At 36.0% G+C, this 24,046-nt stretch overlaps 1 protein-coding gene across 9 annotated transcripts in view; it reads left to right on the top strand.

The window, feature by feature from the left end:
• The first annotated feature begins 2,273 nt into the window (after positions 1 to 2,273).
• CEP128 (centrosomal protein 128) overlaps positions 2,274 to 24,046 on the top strand; it is a 99,130-nt gene continuing 77,357 nt past the window's right edge. For 5 of the 9 annotated variants that reach the window (XM_090141466.1, XM_090141463.1, XM_090141467.1 and 2 more), the window contains exons 1-8: positions 2,274 to 2,387; positions 6,912 to 7,075; positions 8,282 to 8,368; positions 10,426 to 10,552; positions 11,469 to 11,590; positions 12,349 to 12,440; positions 13,163 to 13,235; positions 17,210 to 17,326. In XM_090141466.1, the coding sequence (XP_089997592.1) occupies positions 6,926 to 7,075; positions 8,282 to 8,368; positions 10,426 to 10,552; positions 11,469 to 11,590; positions 12,349 to 12,440; positions 13,163 to 13,235; positions 17,210 to 17,326 (768 nt within the window). In that variant the 5' untranslated portion in view covers positions 2,274 to 2,387; positions 6,912 to 6,925. The other 4 variants (XM_090141465.1, XM_090141469.1, XM_090141464.1 and 1 more) reach the window with 4 other exon arrangements.

Below are 24,046 nucleotides of genomic sequence, written 5' to 3'. Positions count from 1 at the left end.
CCACACCAGTTCTGAAAAGTGATGGCATTTAGCACTTCAAATTCAGCGGCAACTTGTCATCCCATATAAATGTAAACAAATGTTCCTTTATTTTATATTAAAATAATGTATTATAACTATCACCCACATTTTACATATATATATGTTCCATGATATGTATATATTATATGCATACACATAGATATATATACAGTTATATATAGAACTCTAGAGACAAATATTCAAAATCCTGTACGCCCTCACTATAAAGAAATGCAGGGGTTTTCAACAATGAATATTGTTCCAAGAACAATAGAGTATTGTTCCAATCCTAATAAATCAACGAGACAGAAAAATCTCTTGAAAAACCACTGTATATTGCAATTTCTTTTTTTTTTTTCCTGGTGCTTTTTCAGCTCTCCCTTTCCCAGTTCCTATAATTTTAACCATGACAAGTGGTGACAAAGTACATTTTTCCACTGTTACAGATGCTCCCTCTAGTGACAGGAATGGTGGTTCATTCTGTGTGTATCTCAATACTTCAAGGCTCATAATTCCATTGTTTTGGCAGTGAGTTTATTTAGAAATAACATTACTCTTTGCTGCCAGATCTGATATGATATCTTGGGAATCTTTGCACTCCTTATATGGCTTATATGCAAATTAGACAAACCATAACAGGTGCTTCCAAAGAAGCAATTAGTTCTAATTGCTGCCCTTCATAAACTCCCAAAGGGATTACAAGATATCAACAATTCAATCTTGTAATATATGTATAAGGAAGTGCTCAAAATAGGGAGATTATTAAGTAAAGCAGTAGAACAAATACTTTTCTTCTTATTCATCCGTAACTATTTCTAATTTCAGTAACTAAAATAATTCTTATTCTGTCAGTAAAAAAGAAATTATATTGAAGATGCTGCTTTGGCACAGCGCCACTCACTAGACCAAGTGTCAAATAGCTACATGAAAGAGTGTGGTTCTATGCTCTTGAAGAGTCATGACTGTATAACCAATTTATCTCCAACTTCAAGAACAGGTAGTCATGGAACTTTATGGTTGTGGGATTTAAGAAAATCTTGTGCTTCTCCTGCCTGTTTCTTTATTTCATGGGAAAAAAAAAAATACGAAAAAAAATAAAGCTCTCAGTTGGCTGAAGACTAACTAGGAGGTTCTGCTGGGTAAAGCTTGAGGTCTGTCAGTTTTAAGTATACTCAGGTAGAATATTGATACTGAACTGTCTCTCACACCTGAGCAATTAGGAGGCAAGAACTATGAAAGCTGTGTCTTTGCATTCAGAAAGGATTTGAGAATCACAGAAAAATTGAGGTTTGAAGGGATGTCTGGATGTCACCTGGTCCTATTCACCTGCTCAAGCAGAGAACAAGAGCACTAAAAAAACCAGAACGAACCTTAAGGAGAAAAAGACCACGCTGGCTTCTCTAAAAGCAATCATTATAAGGTGACTCTTGCAACATAGTACTTTAGATAACCAAAATACTGAGATACATATGATTTTTTTCATATAACAACATAAAAATGTTTTGTGCTTGAGAAGTTAAACATCTTCTTAAGCTTTGTATGCACATTTAAATCATTGATTTCTTACATATCATCCTCCCAAGCTGAAAAGATCTTCTGTATCAATTCTCCGCAGTTGCATTTAACACCCATGTTATCTCATCTCTCTCTTTGAGGCTCTGCAGCACAGCAGTCTGTAATATTTTGCTCCTTTTTACTGCACACAGGTAGCAGACGCAGCATTTGTGAACAGGGAAGTGCCTGGCTCAAAAACACAAGTCTGAAAAAGTTGAGGGAGAAGGAAGGAGATGCCTTATCTGTCAGACACACAGCCTGCTGGTAGCTCACACACTCATTTTTTTCAGTGGATCAGCCAGGCTTCCAGCCTCCTCCTGTGTTTAAAGTATGGTACACGCATCTGTTTCAGCAGAGACACAGTTTCCGTTTGTTCTGTTTATTTACATGATGTTTAGAAAATGTAAATGTTTGTAAACATTCATGCGTATTTTGTAAAACTGTATCTTTTAAACACATTTATAAACACCGCTGTACATCACGGACTGCGCCCTAACGTAGCGGCTGCCGCGAGAAGCGAGCAGTGACCCCCACTGCTTCCCTGCAGCCGCGGCCTCAGAAGAGTCAACGGCTCCCGGAGGGGCGGGGCCTGGCCTCCTGTTATTCCTCCTGCGGGCGTCCGCCGCTCGCCTGGTCCGGCTGCCTCGCGAGGCTTCTTGGGAGTTGAAGTTCTCTGTTCTTCCTTCCCCAAGGCCGAACTGCAACTCGAGGACTACGTATCCCATAGCAGCCTCGCGGGCTGCTCAGGCTCCCGGAAGGCGGCTCTGCCCGCCGGTATCAAGGCGGCTAGTTCAAGTTGCCATAGCGGCGAGGTGAGAAGGGTGGGAAGCGCGTGTGGGGAGGGGGCCGGCAGCGCCCCGAGGAGGTGGGGCTCTAGGCGGCGGCGCGGTGAGGGCTGGGGCTGCGCCTCGCGCTGCCCTGCGCGGCGACGGCGGCGGGTTGCTCCTGCGGGGCCAATGCGGGGCCTCGGGAGCAGGCGGGCGGCCCGCAGGATTGCAGGGGCACGAGCGGCGGCGTGCCCGGCGCTGTCCTGCGGTGCGCGCACGGGGCGGAGAGCTAAGGCGGCCGGGACCGTCAGGGGTTGCGTCGGGTGTCGGTAAAGCCAGGTTACTTGAGTGTATTTGGTGCGAATGGTACGAAAGAATCGTTTGCTGTGCCGTGGTGTTGAAGAGCTCAGGGGTGCGGTGTCACGTGTCGGTGATAAATGTAGTTCTGGTGCCTGGGTGCACGGTGCTGGAGTGTCTCCTTGTGGCATCGGGTGCCTGAAATTTTAAGGCGCAAAAAGAAGCACTGCGGGTCTGGAACCGCTCTCAGTCCTTGTCTGGTTCACCCTTAACTGTAAGGCTTCAGGCACGGCTTTACACGCGGTTTCCTAGTGATAGATTAGTGTATGTGTGGATAAACAAATAGAAGCGCTTGGGAAGCCGTCGGGCTGCGTGTGCCCAGCTCATCTGCTCGCTTGAGGCTGCGCGTCGTGCTGCTGTGCCCTGCGGTCTCTGCAGGAACGTCCCCCGCGGCACGGGCGCGGTGTGTTAACAGGGACGGCAGCTGGGAGAGCTGGCGCGTTTCTTGCTGCAAGAAACGTTACGGCCTGTCCAGGTAAACTAACTGTACGCTGGAAGATCAAAGTAAAAAGCAAAACTGACCACAATGTTTCTTACTGTCACGTAGGTTATATGGTAGTGACCTGCAATCAGCGGAGGTTTTTGAAAGAAGTGATGATACTCTTTTCTGGTTTAAATTAATACGGCAAGTGTCTACACAGAATATTTGCACAAATCTCCACTCTGTATGATTTTGGTGTTGTTTTTTTTGTTTTAAATCTAAAATAAAACTTCTGTAATTCCTTTAAAAATGAGGATGTTGCTTTATATGAAACAATCCTCCAGCTTTAAAGTGCCTGCAGTTTCTCTATGTTGCTTATGATAATAAGGAGGAATGCTACATAACTATAAATGGGAACTCTTCTTCAAGTCTGTGTGGTGTTTCCTTTTAGGTTTCTGTCATTTACTGCCCTTTCTTCAGTACTTTAGCCACTTAGTATCCTAACGAGCTAATTTTGGTCAGCTGAAAACAGCACCATCAATTGTATTACTGTAAATCTTCATTTCCCTTTCGTTTCCTTCAGTGATGTAGCTGTTCTGATTTTGGCTCTTATGATTGAGGCACTTCTCAGAATTACAGTTTCAGCACATCAGTCAGTTATTACTTTTCGTTGTATTTTATCAACGCCTTTCTCTCTTCTGCCATGAGTTCCCATATTCATCTAACTAGAAGTGCACGTAGAACTGTGTGCAGGGACCCAGTTGCTTTGAATTTGGGAAAATTTAAAGAATTTGGTTCCTGTCAACTGAGATTCAATAACTAACCTTTCACTAATGTGAAACTGGTGATGTTGTAAAAGATATTATTTTGGGATTCTTTGGTGTAGAAAGAAATGTGAAGTAATGGAAGTCAGAATTAAGCCTAATCTTTCTCTTGAGCTGTTGAGCTCACAGACAAGCTGTATGATTTGTATAAAGTAAGGTTAGTTTTCTTGAACTCAGAATATACTTCTGTGCAATATTCTACATACAGAGTAAATGTAACATGCATTTATGCATATTTAGGGAGTAAAAGAATTTGTTTTCTGTGAACTGCACTTCTGAAGAATCTAATTTTGTCAAACAACATTTAGTATGACTTTGTAGTTGAGATAAAACATTGCAGGTACAGGTCATCAGCCATTTGCTATGATTATTAAAAATGAATATGCTTCAAATATAAGAATAAGTGAAAATATAGTGGTACAAAGGCCTATGGACAAATAAAGAGTAGATTCCCTTGGATTAATGACTCAGGGCTGGGTTTCTGGTCTCTCATAGGGCTGATCTTGTGCTTTATTTTTAGTATGGCCATTAATAGCATCTCTCTGTTGCTTGGGGTCTTAAAAATCTTTTCACAAAGTGCACTGAAGCTGAAAATGTTTGTTAATTTGAGGAAAGTGGTTGTTGAATCCATTGTTTACTGGGTTTTGAGTGATTGTTCTGCTTCTTGTGTGTAGTGGGTAAGAGCAAAAAAAAAAAAAAAAAAGCCCAGAGACTGACAGTGCAATTAGAGAGGAATTAAGAATTGCTCCCTAAGGTGATAAGATTTTTTTTTTTTTTTTGAGAAAGAAGTTTCTTTTTATGCTTATCAGTGATGCAGGTGGTTTGTGTGCTAGAATATAGATTGTGCTGATGTCTGTGTGAATTTCCAGTAAAAATTGATGGGGAAAACACAGCTTAATATAGTGATTAGCAGGACTTTATGGTAAAAATTAAAATTATTCTACACTGTTATTACTATCTATGCTCTATTTCTTTTCTTCTCTCTTTGAAAATATCCAATATTCCCTTTTTTTCCCAGTACTCAATGTTTATGCTTGCTTAGCCTCATTTAGACTTCATTTCATCTGACTACAGTGAGACATACTGGAATAGTGATTGCTGATACTGGCAGCCAGAGTGTGCTTTAGTGAGATAAGGGGAGCAAAGATGAGATAAATTCCTTACTTCAGAAAACAGCTGTGGGGAATATTGGTGTACTTAAGCAGAAACTGATTATATTGATTTACTCTCCTTTCATATTTGAAAAGTTTCTATCCAAGTGTGGCAGACACAAATTTATATCTTTTTAATAAGACTCTGGAAAAACATCAATTGGCATGCATATAAAATACAGTGTAAGAATTAAATCTCATCCATGGTTTCTTTGGGGAACTTCTGTATTCATGGCTTTACTTTTCTCGTATCTACTACGGGACCAAAAGAGATTCAAAAATTTGTCATTTTTTTCCTTTTTCCCCAAAATACTTAGATTCAGACTATGTCTCCACAAAGATATTGTTAGCATAAATCTCAATGATAGTAACTCCATAAACTCTAGGCAGGCTACTGCATTGTGTGATAATTTAAGAAAGTTCTGTCTTAACTTAGTTTTACAGGGTTGCTATTTTAATCTGTTACTAGTTGACTTTGCTTACAGCAGTCATTACTGATCCCAGCTTCTAACAACTTCTTCTAATTTACTCTCCATTACTCTGCCTTTCTTAATCCCCATTCTTTCTTCACAAGCCTTATCTTTTCTACCTCAAATTATTTTTGAGTTTGATTCAAGCAGATTTCTTTAACCTCAAAACAGCAATAGGGTTATCTTGAATGCAAGGTGGGTAAAAGTAGCACTATTTCATTGTTTATGAAAGTAGCCTTTTTTCCCCCCATCTTCTAAGGTATTACATTTTTTTTCTTTCTAGAACATTACATTGTCAGTGCATATTGAACTTTGATTAATGTCTGCCAAATACTTTTTATTTTCTTCTGCCAGCATCTATAAGCGTCTGTAAATGTAATAAACATATTCCATTCTATAATCAGGTCATTTAAAGAAAATATATAGTAGACTTACTGTAGGTTCTCACTTGATATTTCTATGTTTGACACAACTTCTCTGTGAGTTCTGATGTTCAACTTCCATTTTCTTAAAGCTTAATTTGGTTTATGTTTCTTTAGGTTAATTTTGGCTATGTCATGTTTAATGGTTTGTTTGTTCAAAAGTAACCTCTACTGCCTCTTTCTTGTTTAACAAACTCTAGTTAACCATTATTGGCTCAATTGATTTGATATCAACTCACATTGCTTTTCTTCTTTTGAGAAAAGCTATTTTACTAGAAACTTAAAATAGCCTATTTTATTTTTTTTCCACGTATTAAAATTAAGCGGATTAGTGTGTCATTTTGCTTTCTTTTTTTTTAAAGTCTCTGCATTTGCCTTCTATCATAATGTCTCAAATTTTTCTTGAGTCATTAAAGACACCGCTTCTTAATCTCACTTCACACAATCACTGGTATTAATTGAGCACAGTCAACCTAAATATAGCTTAGAAATGAGAGTGAGGCAAAAGGAGAATGATTCTGATAGGGTAGTTTGGTTGGATGGAAAAGATCGCAGTGCCCAACTGCCTGGTCACATGAGGGCTTCATCAATTGTTCTGCTCTCCTGATGTCTCTATTGTATATTTTACAGAAAGAATTTGTTTTCAGGTAGGATCTTTGCCTGTGTGCTGAACACCTAGTAGTGTTGAGAATACGTCTATTGGTTTAATTCTGTCCAAAAGAGGTCTCCTTGCATGTTGGCCTCTACTTCATGGTGTGAACAAGCATAATAACTGAGCAACAGTTGGTAAATGCTCCTCTGAGATACATCCTGTTAATGTAGTGGTCTGAATAGTCTATGAAGTTGCTTGGGGAATGTTGTATGGCTTGGATTTGTTCAGTTACAGTAAGGATTTAATGCTTATTTTCTGATCTTTCAACCTAGGTTTCAAGATACTGATGGCAGATTCATCCAGTGATTCAGACAACTTTTTTAGGGCTCAAATAGGAAGATGGCCACCTTTGAGGAGGGCATCCCAGAACAGAGCTTGGAACAATGGTGCTGAAGAAGTTACAGAAAAGATTCATACGTTAGCAAGCACTTTACAGGTTGCTTACAAAATACTGTTTTAAAGTATATAAACAGTTTTTAAAGAAAAGTCAAATTTTCACTTCTGAAGTTGTGCAATGTATTGTAGTGAGGGGAGGCATTGCTTTCTGTGTAAGCCAAAATATTTTATGTGACTGATTGTATTGCCTTAGGGGTGAAATTAGGTGGCTTGGTGCTATATGGAATAACAACTGTATGAAAGTTTAATAGAATATTGTTAGAAACAACGATGTGTTTAGCAAAACTATTAATAAAATTAACGAACTGAATAATGCCAAAAACCTTTTCACATCATTACAAGCGATGTTGAATTTTATAGTGGAAACTTCTAGCCTCATCTTTTATAGTACACCTGTACTGTACACCTTTTCAAGTTCTAAATAAAGAAAATAAGTAGGCATTCCAATCTATTTCTCACAATAGAAAGTTCCAATCTAGCCTCTTTCTGGCTGCTCTTTTGAGAATCTGATTTTAAGCTAATAGTTTCTCAGCAGACCTGCCACCCTATCCTTCCATTCTTCACCTGGTTACAGGCTTTGTTGTGTAGAAAAATTGTGCTGAAGAGAAGGGTTGGACTGCAGCAGTCTGGCTGAAGACATCTTAAGTTGCCATGAAGCTGTTATATAAACTAAATGATGGGATTTTGGCCAAGTTGCCCCATGGTAAAGAATGCAATGTGTATGTCTCGACACAGTCATCTTTAAGTTGGCATTCCTTCCCATTACTGTATAGTTTTATGTAAGCTGTGATAAATGCTGTCTATGCCATAGATAAATGTAGTCTTGAGGGCTGTGTAATCTTGCCATAAACTTTAAGAAAGTATATTTATGTTGACAGTTCTGCCTTTTAAATAGGGTGCTAGTTTCCTGCCTAAAGAGAATGTCACCTAAGAGCCTTAGTAACAGTTTATTTAATTTCTTCATGGAAGTTAAAACAACACCAAACAAACAAACAAAAAAAAAAACCAAGGGAATAAAAAACCCCACCACATCATTTTTTGTTCATTTAGCTCCTCTGTACTTCTTCAGATTCTGGCTTCTCAAATAGTGTTTGGAATTTTTAAATGCTTAGGCCCTTTAAAAACAACAATAACAACAAAACTTGTTTTATTAACTTATTCATAAATCAGGAATAGTAAAGACAACAGTGATGTTAGATTTTTGGAGATTTCTATTTGATTTTTCTTCCTCAAACATTTTTTTAAGGATACCAACAGAAACCTGAGACACGTTGATCACTTGCTGGGGCAATACAGAGAATACAACAAGGAACAAACAGAAGCAATAGCAACTGTGAGCAACTTTCAGTTTATCCTTCTTAAATTTTTTCTTTTCCTAGCAGCATTCACAGTTGAAAACTTGGCAGAAATGGGTAGAATATATCAAGAGTTAAGTAGATGTTGTTAACTTTTCATAGTTACTTGAGCAGCCTAAGCCAAACTTTAGTTTTCTGTTATATAATGAAACTAACAATTTTTGAAGCTTTATTACTTTTCTGGTTTATAGATTCCAAGTAGATTATGTTGTAGTATAATAGTCTGGAAAGTACAGTGTGCAAATAGGACACATACCTTTTGTTTCAGTAGTCTTTTTTATGATTCTGCAAAACTTACCAACAAGTTTTCTCTAAATTTCAGATGAAGGGAATAGGAGAAGAAATCCTAAATCTATAGGAAAGAAAGAAAGAAGGCCTCTCAAGCAATTTGTTTCTTAGTCAGCAGAGACAAGACTTTCATGGAATTTCTTATTTGAACTCTATATCTTTATGAGCTTTTCGTAGTTATTGAATTTGTAGAATTTCTGGTAGGGACTGAACCCATTTAACATTGCTTTTAATAAATGCTGATTCTAAATGTAGCTCATTATTCTGGAAGTGTTTTTTATTAGCAGACATCAAGGTGAAACATCACTCAAACATTTTTAGTTTTATAACTCATTCTTTTCTGTTATGTTAAGTGGCTTTTGATTATGACTTGAGTTGAAGAGAAATCTAGGGACTAACAATCTACCTGTGTTTTAAGTAGTAAAGAAAATGCCAGCTGATTAGTAAAAAAAAACAAACAAACAAACAAAAAAACCTGCTCTGATTTTCTGCTCCCTTTTTGAAACAGAGTTACAGAATTTTCTAATGTGGTACATATGTGGAAATGTAGGGATCAGAAAGTACTGCATCTCTTTTTCTACTATAGCTGTTTAAGAAAAAACCTTAATGAATTTCTCATTTAAGTGGTGATATGATAGATAAGGAAGTATCAAGGAATGGAGTTCTGATCGGTGATTATAAAGGCTATGTTGTTCGAACTCATCCCTTTTAATATCTCTTTTCTACTAGCCTCTCTTTATTCTGTTAATAACTTTTTTTAAAGTAACACAAGCACCTTGAATAGCAACAAACACCTAATTTTTTAACCAAAGAGTGTTAATTCTTGACACTGTCACTACTTTTTTATTTTTATTTTTTTGTATCCCATTTCATATTGGGGGAATAAAAATTAGTGCTGACAAAGTAAAGCATGCAAATTAAACACTTGTAGCTTGATTCAGAGTTTATGTTCACTTGTTAGAGATCTAAGATTGGTCAGTTTCAGGGTTAGGTTAGATTTGAACACTGAATTATTGATGTTCTTGTTTTGATCCTCTTGTGTCTTCATATGGTGTTTTGTTTTTTTTTTTAATTATTGAGTGCAGAGGTGATCTCTTTTTATGTACTTGCATTGTCTTAATTTTTTCCTAAAGTAGCGTGTCTTTTTAAGGAAGCTTTAGGAGATCCTATCTCTGGATTCAGCTTTTCTTAGTGATTATGGAGTTCTGATAAAATAATATAATGAAAACACTTCAGAAAGAACCTAAGCAAACTTGAAAAGATTCAGTGAAGATTTAAAATAGTGTTTTAAGCTTTAGAGAAAAAGCAGAGATCCAACTCTCTTGATTTCTGCAAGAATAAAGTAGTAATTTAAATATTCTTCATATATTTCTCTAAGGGGAGGAGAGATGATCCTCTAGAAATATAGGTTTTTTGGACTTTCAAATAAAGGTGTGATAAAAGTGAGAGGCTTAAAACCAGAGTTGGCTTAGAGTAGCCATACTTGTTTTTTTTTTTCTTTTCAGTATTCCTGATGCATTATATCTGTATTTTAATAAACTTAATATCTGAAACTGCCAGTGTTGAAAGCTTGTTTTACTACAGCTAGGAGAATATTATGTATATGAGAGATAACCAAGAAAAGATGCCAGTAGTTCATGATGAAACTTGGCTTAAAAAGAGCTCTTATTATCTTAATGACTTAAGATTACTTGCATGCTATTGTATATGCCTCTGTTTATATTTCAGTAAACTGATTTCTTTGCAGTTAAAAGAAACGTTGGAACAGTCTATAGGTCAGTTAAAGAGTCAACGACTAACCCGAAATTCTGGAATGAGAAGTGCTTCTCTCTCAAGTTTATACCCTAGTGATTTGGATGGAGAAACTGTGTCAGGTAAAATACTTAAGGTGCTTGAATGTACTTCAGTTATGTCATGTTATTATTGTATGAAATGAGGAAATTAGAAATAAAACTCTATAAAGATATTGACATGAAGAGTTATCATTGATTTCTTCAAAGAAATTACCGTAGAAATTTGGGTGACCTGTATTAAGTTTAGCAGTTGTTTATTTGGTAGATGTCTATTTTTTTCTGGTATCTCAAGAAATCTAAATCATAGTTTCCATGGAGAAAACTGCCTTATCTGCTGCATGAGTTGTAGGTACATGTAAGTTAAAGTTAGTCCAAAATGTTGTAGCTTTTGAAGCTTACTTCACAGCAAAAAGAAATTGTAAATTTTAAATACAGAAGACTATGGACATGTACATAAAGTTATACTCCGTGGAAAAGGGAAAGATAAAATGATGTACTTTTCCATAGGTTATATACTATTTTTCTTATACATCTCTTGGAAAAATTATTATTTTTAGGAAAATATGTATTTGGGAGGAATATTCATTTCATTAAATGCATTTTAGGAGAAAAATTTTCTTTTTTTCTAATGTAAGCTCTAAAGGTTCTAGTTCTAGTTTGAACCTTTATTATATCCAGACAGAAGAGAAGCCACAGCTCAGACAAATAAAATTTGATGAAATAATCTACCTACTTCCCTTACCCTTCCTGTGCATGTGTGTATATGTATAAATGAATATAAATATGTATAACAAAAATATTTCAACTGTAGAAGAATCCTGGGGAGAGCTAAACAAGTATGCCTGTGAATTTTATATAACTTCAGTAATCTACCTGTAGATGCAAGATGAAGCACGAGTTTTTCCCAAAGCAACTAAACAATTAAACATTTTCTGTTTAAAAAAAAATAAAAATAAAAATGTCTTTTCTTTTTTTCCTCATGTTTTATCACATAAAGGGATCAACCACTTTGTACCTACTTCTCCTCTCAGGGATTATGGAGACTCACAGGGCAATAGACATCGAAGGTCTAGATCTGCAAGCGTTCGATTTGTCAATGAGACTGATAATTTGAATCAGGTACTAATGAGAGTTCTTTCCCCAAGCAGACAGTATGCGGCTATCAAGGACTTCAATTTTTACATCAAATAAAGTTATTTTGATGGTGAAGCTAAGGAAGCTAAGTTTCAGCAATGAAATATTCTTTCAGCATTCTGTGCAATTTTTTATTAGACGGTAATCTTGTAACCGTCAGTGTAATAAGTTTCATAAAATTCTGAATTCATAGATTTTAAAGTGGATGGTGTGATATCAAAAGTGGTGAAAATGTCTGTACATTCTAGTTTCTGAAAACATCACAGTATTTTGTTTGGTCACTTGCAGTTTTATATGCTATCTTTCTTTAGCTTTTAGTAGTACATATAGCTGGGCAGAACTTTTTCTTGTTTGTACTAGCATTTATGAACAGGAAATGTTTGTCCTGACTTTAACTGTTCAGGTCTTTCAATTTGCCTTGCATTAAGTTAAAAAGATGATGCAATGTCAGATAATTAAAATGAAAACATAGAAAAAAACATGGTTGGGAACCTTTGTTTAGCAAATAATGAACTGAAAATCAAATGTGAATGAGCAAGTGTTGTGAAGGATTGATAGAAACAGAAGCACAGTAGCTACATCCAGGCTGATCTGCAGTTCATGTAAGCTTTTCAGACATTATTTTTATCTGCTGCTTTCTATTTAATATTTTCTTTTTAAAAGATTGTGTAGATGTACTTTTGAAATACTGTAGATAAAAGCATTCTTAAGCCTTGGCTTAATTTATGTACTTTAATTTACAGCTGCATTCTTTCCACCAGTCTCTTCGCGATATCAGTAGTGAACAAGTTCGTCTCGGAGATGACATCAGTCGGGAGCTTTCAAGAAGAGATAGGTATAGAGCATATAACTTGCATGTGAAGAACAGTGGTAAAAATAGTTTTTGCACTTCTAAATAATAAATTACTCATCTGTACATTGTACCAATACATCTGTACAACTAGTACTATGAATGGCTTGTTACATATCCTCTTGTGCAGTATTTCTAAGTGTAAATAGCAAGTACAAGTTCTGATTTGCATAAAATATGTGGATTCATTCCCTTTTTTATATGTAGAGAAAAAGAAAAGGGTTTGGGAATTTCTGTTAGTAAAACTTTCCTTTTATGTTCTTGATACTGGAGTTTCGTGAGGACAAGCGCTCATTCAGGCCATAATGTTTTGGCTATTTCAGTACATGCTGTATCAACGTATGATGCTTTTTCTAATAACAATAACAGGAATTAGTACTCTTCTTCTCAGTAAGAACTAGTCCTGTTCAAAAGGACTGTGTTGATGTGTTCATAATTTTATACTTGTTGACCTGATATCTAGCATTTCAAACTAGATGGAATCATTATTAGTTGCTTCACTAGAGAAATGGAAATTCTTTCTATTACAGATTTTCCATTGGAGACCATTGAGGCTGGTCCTCCATTTATGCTAGGAATTTAGAAGCTGTAGAACGAATTCAGGTAGCCTAAAAGTCCACAAGATTATTGCTGCTTAAAATTCACCCAGTTGATCCTTAGTTTTTGCACTGCAAAGTATTAAGGCATACCTGTATTTTTCTGTGAAGGGCTGATGCAGAAATGAGAGAGACTCTAGCGGCATTGTCTGAAAAGCTCTTGGAGTCCCAAAAACAAGAAACGGTGAGTGTGCCTAACGAGAAAAGATCATGTATATTTAATATTCTAAGTGAGATATGGGCTACTGTTTACTTTGGTACTCAGCAACGTGTATTAGTATGTATATCTGAACAGGATTCTTTCTGTTGTAATATTATCTTTAATAAAATCAGCAGAACAAGTGCTTTTATCTTGGCTACTTGTGTAAAGTAAAAGCGAATGTTTTACAGGTGGGTGTGCAGTGAATTTGTTTAAAAAATCAGTTTTGGCGAAAGCTGCTGTTTGATCATTGTTTTGAACATTTCTGTAAGTGTAATAGATACCTTTTGAGAGATAGAAATTAGATTTTTCCACGTTAAAGAAGCTCCTATTACAACCATGAAATCTGAGGTTTCTTTTTCCTCTTCCTTCCCCCCTCCCTATCCTTTTCAATCCTTATCGTCTGTGCAGTCTTCTGAAATGAATAAATCTCTTGGAAGCATGATCTTCTCTGAAGGCATTGTGGCAAATGTAGCAAAGGAGACAGTGCAGCTGTGATTGTGTCTTCTTTTTTTTACCTCTTCTATCTGCTGGAAGGAGACTAATTCTAATCTTTTGAGTTGGAAGTCAAAGCAGAGTATTGCTGCAGGCATGAGAGAAGATGAGAACTCCGCTAGTTAGGAAAAGGTAGTTCCAGACTCAGACTTGAGTCTATGCTTCTGATATCACATTAGCATGCACAAAAAAGCAATACTAACTTTTCGGACCAAGTGTTGTGTTGAGTGTACTTATTTTCTTCTAGATGGCTTATCTTGCTCTAAAATTGCATGAATTAGTACTAAATGATCTGGCAAGGTCTTTAGTTATGTATTTGTCATTGATATCAATACTGTAGGCAACAGCAACTTCTTGGCATCAACAGGCTTAATGATTGTACTTGTGCAGATGAAAAAGGGGAAAGATATTCAAGAGACTATAATCTATCAATACCACTTAATATGATGGAATTAATCAGCAGAGGAAGACTTGCCTCTTCAGCCTTCCGAGAAGAATTTAGCAGGGTGTCCTTGTTAGAATGTTAGCTCTTTTTATCTGGTAGAGAATTCTTAGATACTTGCAAGACTATTTTTGCTGTGGTCTGCTTCTCAGTATACTATTTTTCCCCTCTCTAATGTCACAGGAAATTAACAAGCTCTAAAGTTTTAAACAGGACAATTTGCAAGAAAATGGCTGCTGCAGCTGACCAGAGTACAGCTGTTCTTTGAATGAGAATAACTAACCTTCTTTTTCAATCTTCTGGAATTCTGGCAGCCACTGTCTTTTCATTTTTGAAAAGACCTACTATAGCAAGTTTTCAAGACTAGAAATCGGATGTCACAGATTTTATCTGAGTGAAGCAAAGAGTGAGAGATGTATAGTATAACAAGGGAGCTCTCTTTAGTTTTTTTTTAATTATAAGGAGAATAGAAAAAGAAGAGTAATTCTTTTTCAAGGATGATAGTTTCTCTCCCAGATAAAGCTATGAAAGCTGAAATGTTTAATGATGCACTTCTAATGAAAACAATAATGCCGCAGTTGACTGCGGAGACATCATTTTCTTGGACGGGCATTGCCACCCTGGTTTTAAATGGAATGTTCTTTACTTTGTGCTTGGTTGGCGATGGTAGGGGAGGCTTCTTAGTAGTTAAATCCATTTTTAGAGATATTTGCTCCCTAGCACAGAGGCGGAGCACTTAGCATCATGAGTATTGTTCAGTTAGTCTGTGGTGCTGAAAAGGCATCTTTAAATCATGTTATTATATATGGCGAATATAATAATTTAGTTTAGCATTTCATGTTATTATGTAGAAGCTCCATGTTCCTTGTACTGTTCTTCTGTGAATCACTTGTCTACGCTGAGGCTTTTGATCTAGAAGATACATACTGTTATGGTAGGAATGTTGTCTTGAATTAGGGTCATCTGGGATAAAAGAATATAATTGAATTTTAGTCTCTTCTTTGTGTGCTGCTTACTGCTTGCTTTCTTAATGGCTCTAATCTTTGTTCTGTCTTTAGTCCTATTATTGCATGTCATGCATTCTGTGATAAACTAAGGAAGATCAAAAAGGCTGCAAAACCAGGAAACACAATTCTTATGTGTACGCTAGTGTAGATTGGGTAACTGTCATTTTGGAGGAACTACATTTTTAGCTGGTGTAATACGTACTTTGTGTGGTGAATAAAAAACAGTACCAGAAGAGAGGACATTTGTTATAAATCAAGTCCCATGCATGGCTTTTAATATCTGAAATACTCAAATGGGCAATGAATAAAGTAAAAGACTTCCAGACAGCGTAAGTTGACGATTGGACTATAGTGAAAAATGGTGATTTGTAATTGAGAATTTTCTCTATCAAATAGCGTTATTGTGGTGTTTCTATCTATTGTCATTTCCATGGCAGTAAATAAGAGGCATTACTTTTAGAGCAACCTACCTACTTGGGATAGCTTGTGATATTGCAAATTTTATATATATGAAATAACATCATGCGCAGAAAAAGTTCCAGTATATGGAGGAAATGAGTTGGACAAATATCCGAAAGTAGTGCATGCAAATTATCTTAAAAAAAAAAAACAAAAAAACCCCAACAAAATATAGGAAGTGCAGGAGTACACTTATAATGAGAAGCTCTCAATTTACTTAAGGTGGAAAGTAAAAACTAAAATATTTTGAAACAACCTCATACAGATCAGCTGAGATACTTAACTGTCTGAAATGATGTTAAAGTTGCTGCTGAAGCTTCTTTGCTCTTACATATTTACCAATCAATTTCTGGAAAAATAATCAGTCTATTTTCTCAATTTTCAATATTTTCTCTTTTGAATATTCCTAGAACAGTTTTTTAAGCTCTCTCTTACAGTTGTGTATGAATACTCTCACAATTGCCATTAATTGTGAACTGATAGCTCATCTTGCTGTACAAACAAGGAACCATCTCTAACTGACACATTCCTTTTGTGAAGATATGAAGACTGTATTATTTTTTTATAATACTTGTGAAGATCAGGGCATAAGCATGTCATTAATTGTTACTTTTGCTATGTAACTGTGTTCTTAAAATTTTCTATCCATACACATGCATAATATTAGTAGAAGCATGCTTAGTGAGAATTTGTTCATTCCTTGTGTGTGTGTGTGTGTATGTATGTGTCTATGTGTCTATGTGTCTATATATCAGAAGTTGTAGTTGAATGGTGTTTTAAATCTTTTTTTATTTGAGTATCATTTGGTAATTGAACTGCTTTCTAGTGACTCTTAAAAATCATTAATTTTGAAGTAGGGAGGAAACATAATTATTTTCCTTACTAATCTTCAGCTTAAATGATATAAATTTAATTTGCTGCCCACAAGAGGGTGCTGTCTGCTAGCAGCTTGAAAAGCAAAAATAATGTGAGGTAAGGATTGTAGCTTAAGGTTGAATTACTGTGTTAGTACAGATTGCTTTTACAAAAGACAGACTTTATTTGTATGTGAATTGATAAAATATTGGGAAAAATTCTTAAAGTTATGTAAATATTTTGTGCTACTGCACAATTATTTTCCTGTACTTATATCTTTACTGCTTGTCACTCATGAGTTTCTGAAAATGAAGCAATTTTTTTGGTTTGTTTTACATACAGGAGATGTGAAGGCATTGACTCTCTAGAGATTAGGCCTGTGGCAGCAGAGAAACTAAAATTTATGTATTGTGGCCTCAGCTTAGGTGGTACCAAGCTTGATACTGACAGATTTAGTGCTTTATTAGAACTACCACTGTGCAGAAAAGTAATGTAAATAAACGAGGAGGGTATTTCTAGCAAGACAGCAATCTTGAGTACTCAGTGCTATAACTGATTATTCGCTATACCGTTCTAAATCTTGATTGATATTTCCCTTTCTTTCTGCCCCATACTTTCTTTACCATTTTCTCTATTGTTATCTCAGTATGTGGTTAAAATACACCCTAATTTCCTGCAGGTTTTTTTTCTTCCTTTTGAAGGTATCAGCACGTGTAGAGAGAAGACTTCAGGAGATAGAACAAGAAATGCGTGCTGAAAGACAGCTTGTAGAAAGGCGCCAGGACCAACTGGGACAGATGTCTGTTCAATTACAAGAGGTATACAAATGAAAACTTTCTCCATACTCAAGATCAAATGAAAACTCCTGATACTCAGGATCAAATTGAGATCTTGCTGTCTTTATGACCCTGTGTCTGTCAAACTGGCGGAAGTGCTCATATTTATGACGTATTCTCTTAACTGTATCGGGCCTGCTTCCTTTTGATTTGATGACCAGATGTTAATAAGTACAGTCTGTGATACTCATGGTACTGTTTTGCCTAGATTTAGACCTTTTTTGGTAGCTTGCACAAACATTCATTAAAAGAAAAGCAACCTTCTTCCCCACAATATTCCCCTCAAATCCCCCCCCCCCCCAAAAAGTAAGCCATCTGCTGACTGTTTTCAATTAGAATGTTTTGTGTTTTAAAAATGCAAATGTTGCTTGTACTGAGTGGCTTATTTTATTTCAACAAGCAATCAAATACACTGCACTGGCTTTTCAGTGCTTTTCAAACAGTTTAGGTCAAAGCAAATATCTGATGAAGTATAAAACATTGTTTAATAGACAAAAATGTTAATACATTTCCGTAATTTTAATTTGTAATATAATATCCTTTTGTGCTTACTTTAAGAAATGTAAGACAAGTATACCTCTGTTTCTGCTTATAGTGCTATTTGGAAAATGTGTGAATCTCAACATACTGTAATTATTTAATGTTCATAGAATCATTGACTGGCTTAGGTTGGAAGAGACCGTTAAGATCATCTTGTTCCAGCCCTTAAGATATTATTTACAATGTCATCTCTGACAATGAAATAGAAAGGTGTAGTTGAGAAGAAATCCATAATTCTGATGTTTTTATTTTTAACAATGGTATATGTGCTTTTTTGGAAGGCAGTTTTATGCTGTGCCGTGATATTGAGGAGCCTTAAGGTAGACCTGTGCTTTATATTTCATATGAGGCTAGAGACTCTTCAAAGAGGTCATATTTAAGAAGACAACATACTTTTTAAAATATGAATTAAAATACTAATAAAGATGTTTTTAGTATTTCTACTAATATTTCAGAATCAATGCATCGCTTTTTTCCCTATTGATATCTGAGTGGGTGAAATGAATTTCTATATGAATGAGTGTGCTTTATTACAGTTTTCAGAAGATGCAGTACTTCATAGGGATTTTAATCTTCAATATGCCTATGTCTATTACTTTTTTTTTTTGATTGGGCCTTCAATCTGGGTAGCAGCATGCGTTATGAGAGGAGTTGCTGTTACCTGATAGTGTTATCTGTTAATTGGAAAAATCTTCCTTTATGCTTTTAAAGGACTAATGACTTTTATCTATAAAGATATATTGATACTGTGATTATTTCCTTGCAAGGAAAATCTGTTTTCAAGTGAATGAATTCAAATGTATTTCAAAGAGTTTCACGTGATTGGCAGTGTGAATCATAAGCCTTCAAGCTAGATACATTTCTTTCAAATAGCTCATCTTTTGTGTTCTGTGCAAAATGAATATTAAATGCTAAGTGGTTGCCCTAACCTTCCATTCCCTTAAGCTTTCCAGCTGCATGTGAAAATGTTTTAATCTTTTCTGCAAATTCTATTTTGTTCTCTGCATATTTTTTTAATAAATTGTTTTTCCCAAGGAGCCCCTTCCTGTTTAAACAAGATTTTCTGATACAATTGCTCAAAAATTCAGTATTCAGACCCTAAGATTTGTGAAGCTAAAAGGGAAGTTCAGCACCTATTAGTTTGCTTGGTAAATTTTCACTATTAGAGGTTAGCCCAACCCAAGATTCAGAGCCAGTCCTGACTAGAACAGACTTATTCCCCACCCAGTATTTCATAATTGCAACTCTTCTGAGGTGAGTCTCATTCTTGGTGAATGTCTTCACTCTCTCAGGAAGGGGCTTGTATCTCTGGATCTTCCTTCTGGGTGGTTGTTTTTTTTTTTTTTTCCATCATGGCTTCTGGATTTCTTTGACTGGGCATACTGTTTGGGAATCCTAGTAAAAATCAGATTACTGATGTTGCAATGAATGGAGGATTTTATTTTTTTTTCAGGCTCTTCTAACCTTTAGTATGAGAAATAGGATCTGGTGGCAAGTACGAAAGGAAGACTCTTGAATCTTTGATGGATTGCAGAAGAAAATGGAGGCAGTTTAGACTTTGAAACAAAGACTACCATTATACTCCCAGTAGTAGTAGAACAGTATTTCTTCTTGCTACTTATATCAAGGCTGTTATGTTCAACCTCCAAGTAGAAAATTATCTCAATTCTGGATAGTGTTTATATTTCTTAGGAACAGTTAAATAGTTGGTTGAGCTCTTCAGCTCACACACTGGCAAATTGGACCAGGTTGGGCCTTAACTTTGGAACTGTTCTCTTATTAAGAACAAAATAGTATGAACTCTGTACGTGTTGTAATACTCTGTACAATACAATTCTCAGTGTAATACTAGCCTGAGAAGCTGTTGTATGAGAATATTTTTTGAGGAATAATATTTTCTATCTTATAGAATATACATTATACAGGAAATAGGAATATAGAAATGTCTAAGGAGGTAAAAATTCTAGAAATGATCTTGTCTTGAATTGAAAACAAGGAGAAGACCAGCACCAAAACAATCTAAGAATTTGAGTTCTTGAACTGGTATTTTTTCACTTTGTTTTTCTCTTGTATGGGGTGATAGAGAGAAATAGATTTTTATTGGGTAAATCAAATAAAATGAATAATGAAACCTTTGTGAAACATTTAAAATTTATGAACAGTCTTACATGATTGTCATTTCAACAATGTATCTGTGAGCTGAGTACTAGTTGTCTTTTTGTTCATTTGTTCATTATTTGCATTGATGTAATTGTATTTTGCTTAGATATTTATTTTTCTACAGTATAGAAAAATTGTTTGTCATTCATTTAAGTCTTTGAGTGAACGTCTTAGATAAATGTTTCAGTTTACACAGTTTGTCATGAATTCTTTTACATCCTATATTTGAAGTAGGCAGTCTTTGCAAAACTCTGGTCTTGTGGTGACCATTGCATGGATTTAATGCTCTGAAGTCTCTTTTTATCTTTTTTTCTTAATCCAACATGCTTTACAAGTAACACTACTGGAAGGGGATAAGGTTTGGACTGAGATCTAAAATGCGATCATTCAATATGGAATGGATAATTTACAAGTAAATACTATTTAAAGCAATTTGTGGCAATTTGGTGAGACAGTTTTTTTTCAATATTTTGCTTGCTGTGCATCTCAAACTAAACAATCAAATTTAACTTTTAGATTTGATCAGCAGTACTTTTTAATTAAAAATTCTGATGGGGTTTAAATGTTAGAAGTGATCTGTAAGGAAAAGTGCAATGCCCATAACTCACCACTGCTTGTCAGTATTTTACCATCTTAAGATGGGCATCTTCCTAAATCTAAATTATTTCATTACATATTTTCAAAGCTTAACTGAACGTGATGACACTTTGTTGTTTCTTTTTCTCCATTTGACTTCTCTTTGTCTGCATTTTTTATGATCATCATACTTTATTTGTATTTCATTGTTAGCACCATGAACTGATTATTAATGAAGAATATATCTGGTTATATGCTGGCTATAAAGAAAACTTCAAATATAAAATTTTACATCTTTAAGTTTGCATTTTTTTGACTCTGTGCTTGGTAATATTTCTTGAGTTGGTGTGTATTCGAGGTCTGCTTAAGCAGTGTTTATAAATAAAACCTGAAATTAGTGTGAGTCATCCATCTTCACTTTCTTCTATCTGTGATACAAACTTGTTTCAAATTAGAAACAATATCAAGTGTGTTCATTTTGTCAGTGCTGCTGGCATGTATATATAGGTTCCTTTACCAAAATGCATTTTTGTCTAAATTAAAATTATTTTGAGATTCTTTATTACTTTGTTTTGAATGTGAAAGCACCATCCACTTAATAACACTTGTTTGCATATATACCTCCATTTTTCTAAAGCAAGATCAAATGTTCTTCTTAAAAATAGTTTTAAAACAACTTTTATATGTAATGGCTATCCTGGATGACTTTGCTAGTTCTTCTGCCTGTCTTTATGAATTTTGATGAAATGAGAATCATTTTGATGAAATTCATAGAATCAAAGAATGGCTAAGGTTGGAAGAGACCTTAACGATCATCTGGTTCCACATCATCTGGTTGCTACCTACTAGATCAGGGTGACCATTCAACCTGGCCTTGACTGCTTTTAGGGATGGGGCAGCCACGTCTTCTCCACAACCTATTCCACCCTTTGAGGAGAGAATTTTCTTCTAACCTAAATCTCCCTACTTTTAGTTTAAAAACATTCCCCTTTGCCTGTGTAAAAAGTCAATCTCCCTCCTGCTTATAAGCTTTCATCAACTACTGCAAGTTAGCAATGAAGTCTCCCCAGGGCTTTCTCTTCTCCAAGCTGAACAAGCCCAGCTCCCACATCCTGTTTTGCAGGAGAGATTCTCCAGCCCTCTGATCATTTTCACAGACCTCCTTTTGACCTGCTCCAACAGCTCCACATCTTTCTTGTGCTGGTGGCCTCGTTGTAGTAGTACTCCAAATGTGGCTTCGTGAGGACATATAATCCCCTCCCTCTACCTGCTGGTCACCAACCTTTTGATACAGCCCAGCATGCAGTTGGCCTTCTGGGCTATGAGTGCATGCTGCTGTCTTGTTGTCCAGCTTTTTGTCCATCAGAGCCACCAAGTCTTTCTCTGTGAGGTCTGCTCTCAAAAAAGAAAAAAAAAAATAATCTGTGATTGTCTCCACCCAAGTGCAACTGCTTGCACTTGGCCTTGTAGAATCTCATTAGGTTCTCATGGGTTCACTTTTCAAGTCTCTCTAGATCCTTCTGGATGGCATCTCTTCCTCTATTGTATCTCCCTTTCTTAAGAATGAAAATGTTTCCCTTTTTCCACTTACCAGGCACTTTTCCTGATGAGCAAAACTTTTAAATGTGATGGAGGGTGGCTTGGCAACTGCATCAACCAATTCCTTCAGGACCCAAGGAGCGTGCATTGTTCACTTTAGGTGTACAGAATCATCTTAATAGAATGTTTTGAATGCACTGATTGTATTAAGGTAATGACTATGGGTACATCTTACTGCATGTACTGTGAAGTGCAGGAGGCTGGTGGACTTTAAATAGAGGATGGGTAGAGTGATGGTCAAAAATGTTGAATGTTCTGTTTTTATATGTCCTTCTTTATGATCCTTTTAGAAAAACATAATCTTTATCTGTACTCTGACGCATCTGGATGTTTTAATATGTCACTGATATTTGCCCCTTGGCTCTATGGTATGCCACTTGTGGCTAGTAATTTCTGCTTTGATTGCATTTTGAATCTGTCTCGCTTCTCTGCCTTGGAACATGAGCAGGTCTCATATGAATGTCACTGAAATAGCTAGGCAAGATGTTTAAAGAAATAGTAAAATACTTGGACCAGTGCTAGCTCCTAATGTGGCAGGTTTAAGAAAAAAATTCATTCAGATTAAGTACTTTTTAAATAAAGCATGAAGCTGGTCTGCTTGCATATTTAGTCTAATATGACTTTATTTCACTGTTCAGTTTCATTTTGGAAGAGCCAATTTCAATTTGTGGTCTGTGTGCTAGTTTCAAATCTATTTTTATTTGGAAGAAAAGTTAAAAAAAAAAAGAAAAAGAAAAAAGACTTTAAATAGAAATCATATCTCAAAGATTTTCTTCTAAGTTGGAAAAAATTGCTGAGACCTCTGTCACCACAGTTCTTGTACTTTTTCCCTATACTTTCTTATATACTATACTTATAGTAGCAAGTAAATGATTTTCTTATTAATATTGTGGATTTTAGTGCACTATGGATGAAGTACAGTGAGTGGAGTTATATGATGTATGTTGATATTCTAGTACTATCTCATGACAGTAAAGTCTATTTAAAAAGAAAACAAACCTATAAGAATTGCTCCCTTGAGTTAATTCAGAAGTTCATCTAGCCTATCAGAAATGATAGCCTGTTTCTGACTGAGCAGACTGCAGAACATCTAAATGGTCCATCCTGAAACCATCAAACACCAGTTACAAAGGTGTCTTTACACCTTTCTCTGCTTCCTTGTGGCTCCCTCCAGGGCCTAACAAATTTACACAACCTCCTTGCTAGCTATATACTGGCCAGCCTAGACATTGATCCCTTTAAAAAAAAGGATATTGTTGGGGGAATTCTAATGACTGCAGACTTATTTCCATTCCTTGGGACATCAGTGCTGCTTTGCTAAGTTCCCTGGACCACGCTTGCCTGCTTTTAGGAAACTGTCCGGAAAGAGTGTATTGGAATTGCTGTATTCAGCATCCACTTCCTACTTATTATTTTTGACCCTTTCGTTCCCCCATTTCCTTCTTTGGAGACAACAAAGAAGGAAAAAAGGAGGTTCAGAGGAGACTTTATTGCTCTCTAAAAGTACCTAAAAGTAAATAGTGGAGAGATGGGGGTAGGCCTTTTCTCTCGGGTAACTAGTGATAGGACAAGAAGTAAGTTGTGCCAGAGGAGATTCAGTTTGGGTGTTATAAATAATGTATTCTCTGAGAGAGTTGTCAAGTATTGGAACAGGCTGTCCTGGGAGGTGGTAGGGTCGCTGTCCCTGGTGATGTTCAAGAAATGTGTAGACACGGTACTGAGGCACATGGCATAGTGGGGATGGATTGGTGGTTGGAATAGATGGTCTTAGAGGTCTTTTCCAACCTTAATGACTCTGTGAAATGAAATTAAAAAAAAAAAAAGTTG

Source organism: Phasianus colchicus, chromosome 5 (assembly GCF_987193195.1).
Source record: "Phasianus colchicus chromosome 5, bPhaCol1.hap1.1, whole genome shotgun sequence".
In the NCBI taxonomy this organism is placed as follows: domain Eukaryota; kingdom Metazoa; phylum Chordata; class Aves; order Galliformes; family Phasianidae; genus Phasianus; species Phasianus colchicus.
Note: the sequence above shows the minus strand (reverse complement) of the source record. Positions and strands in the feature narration are given on the sequence as shown.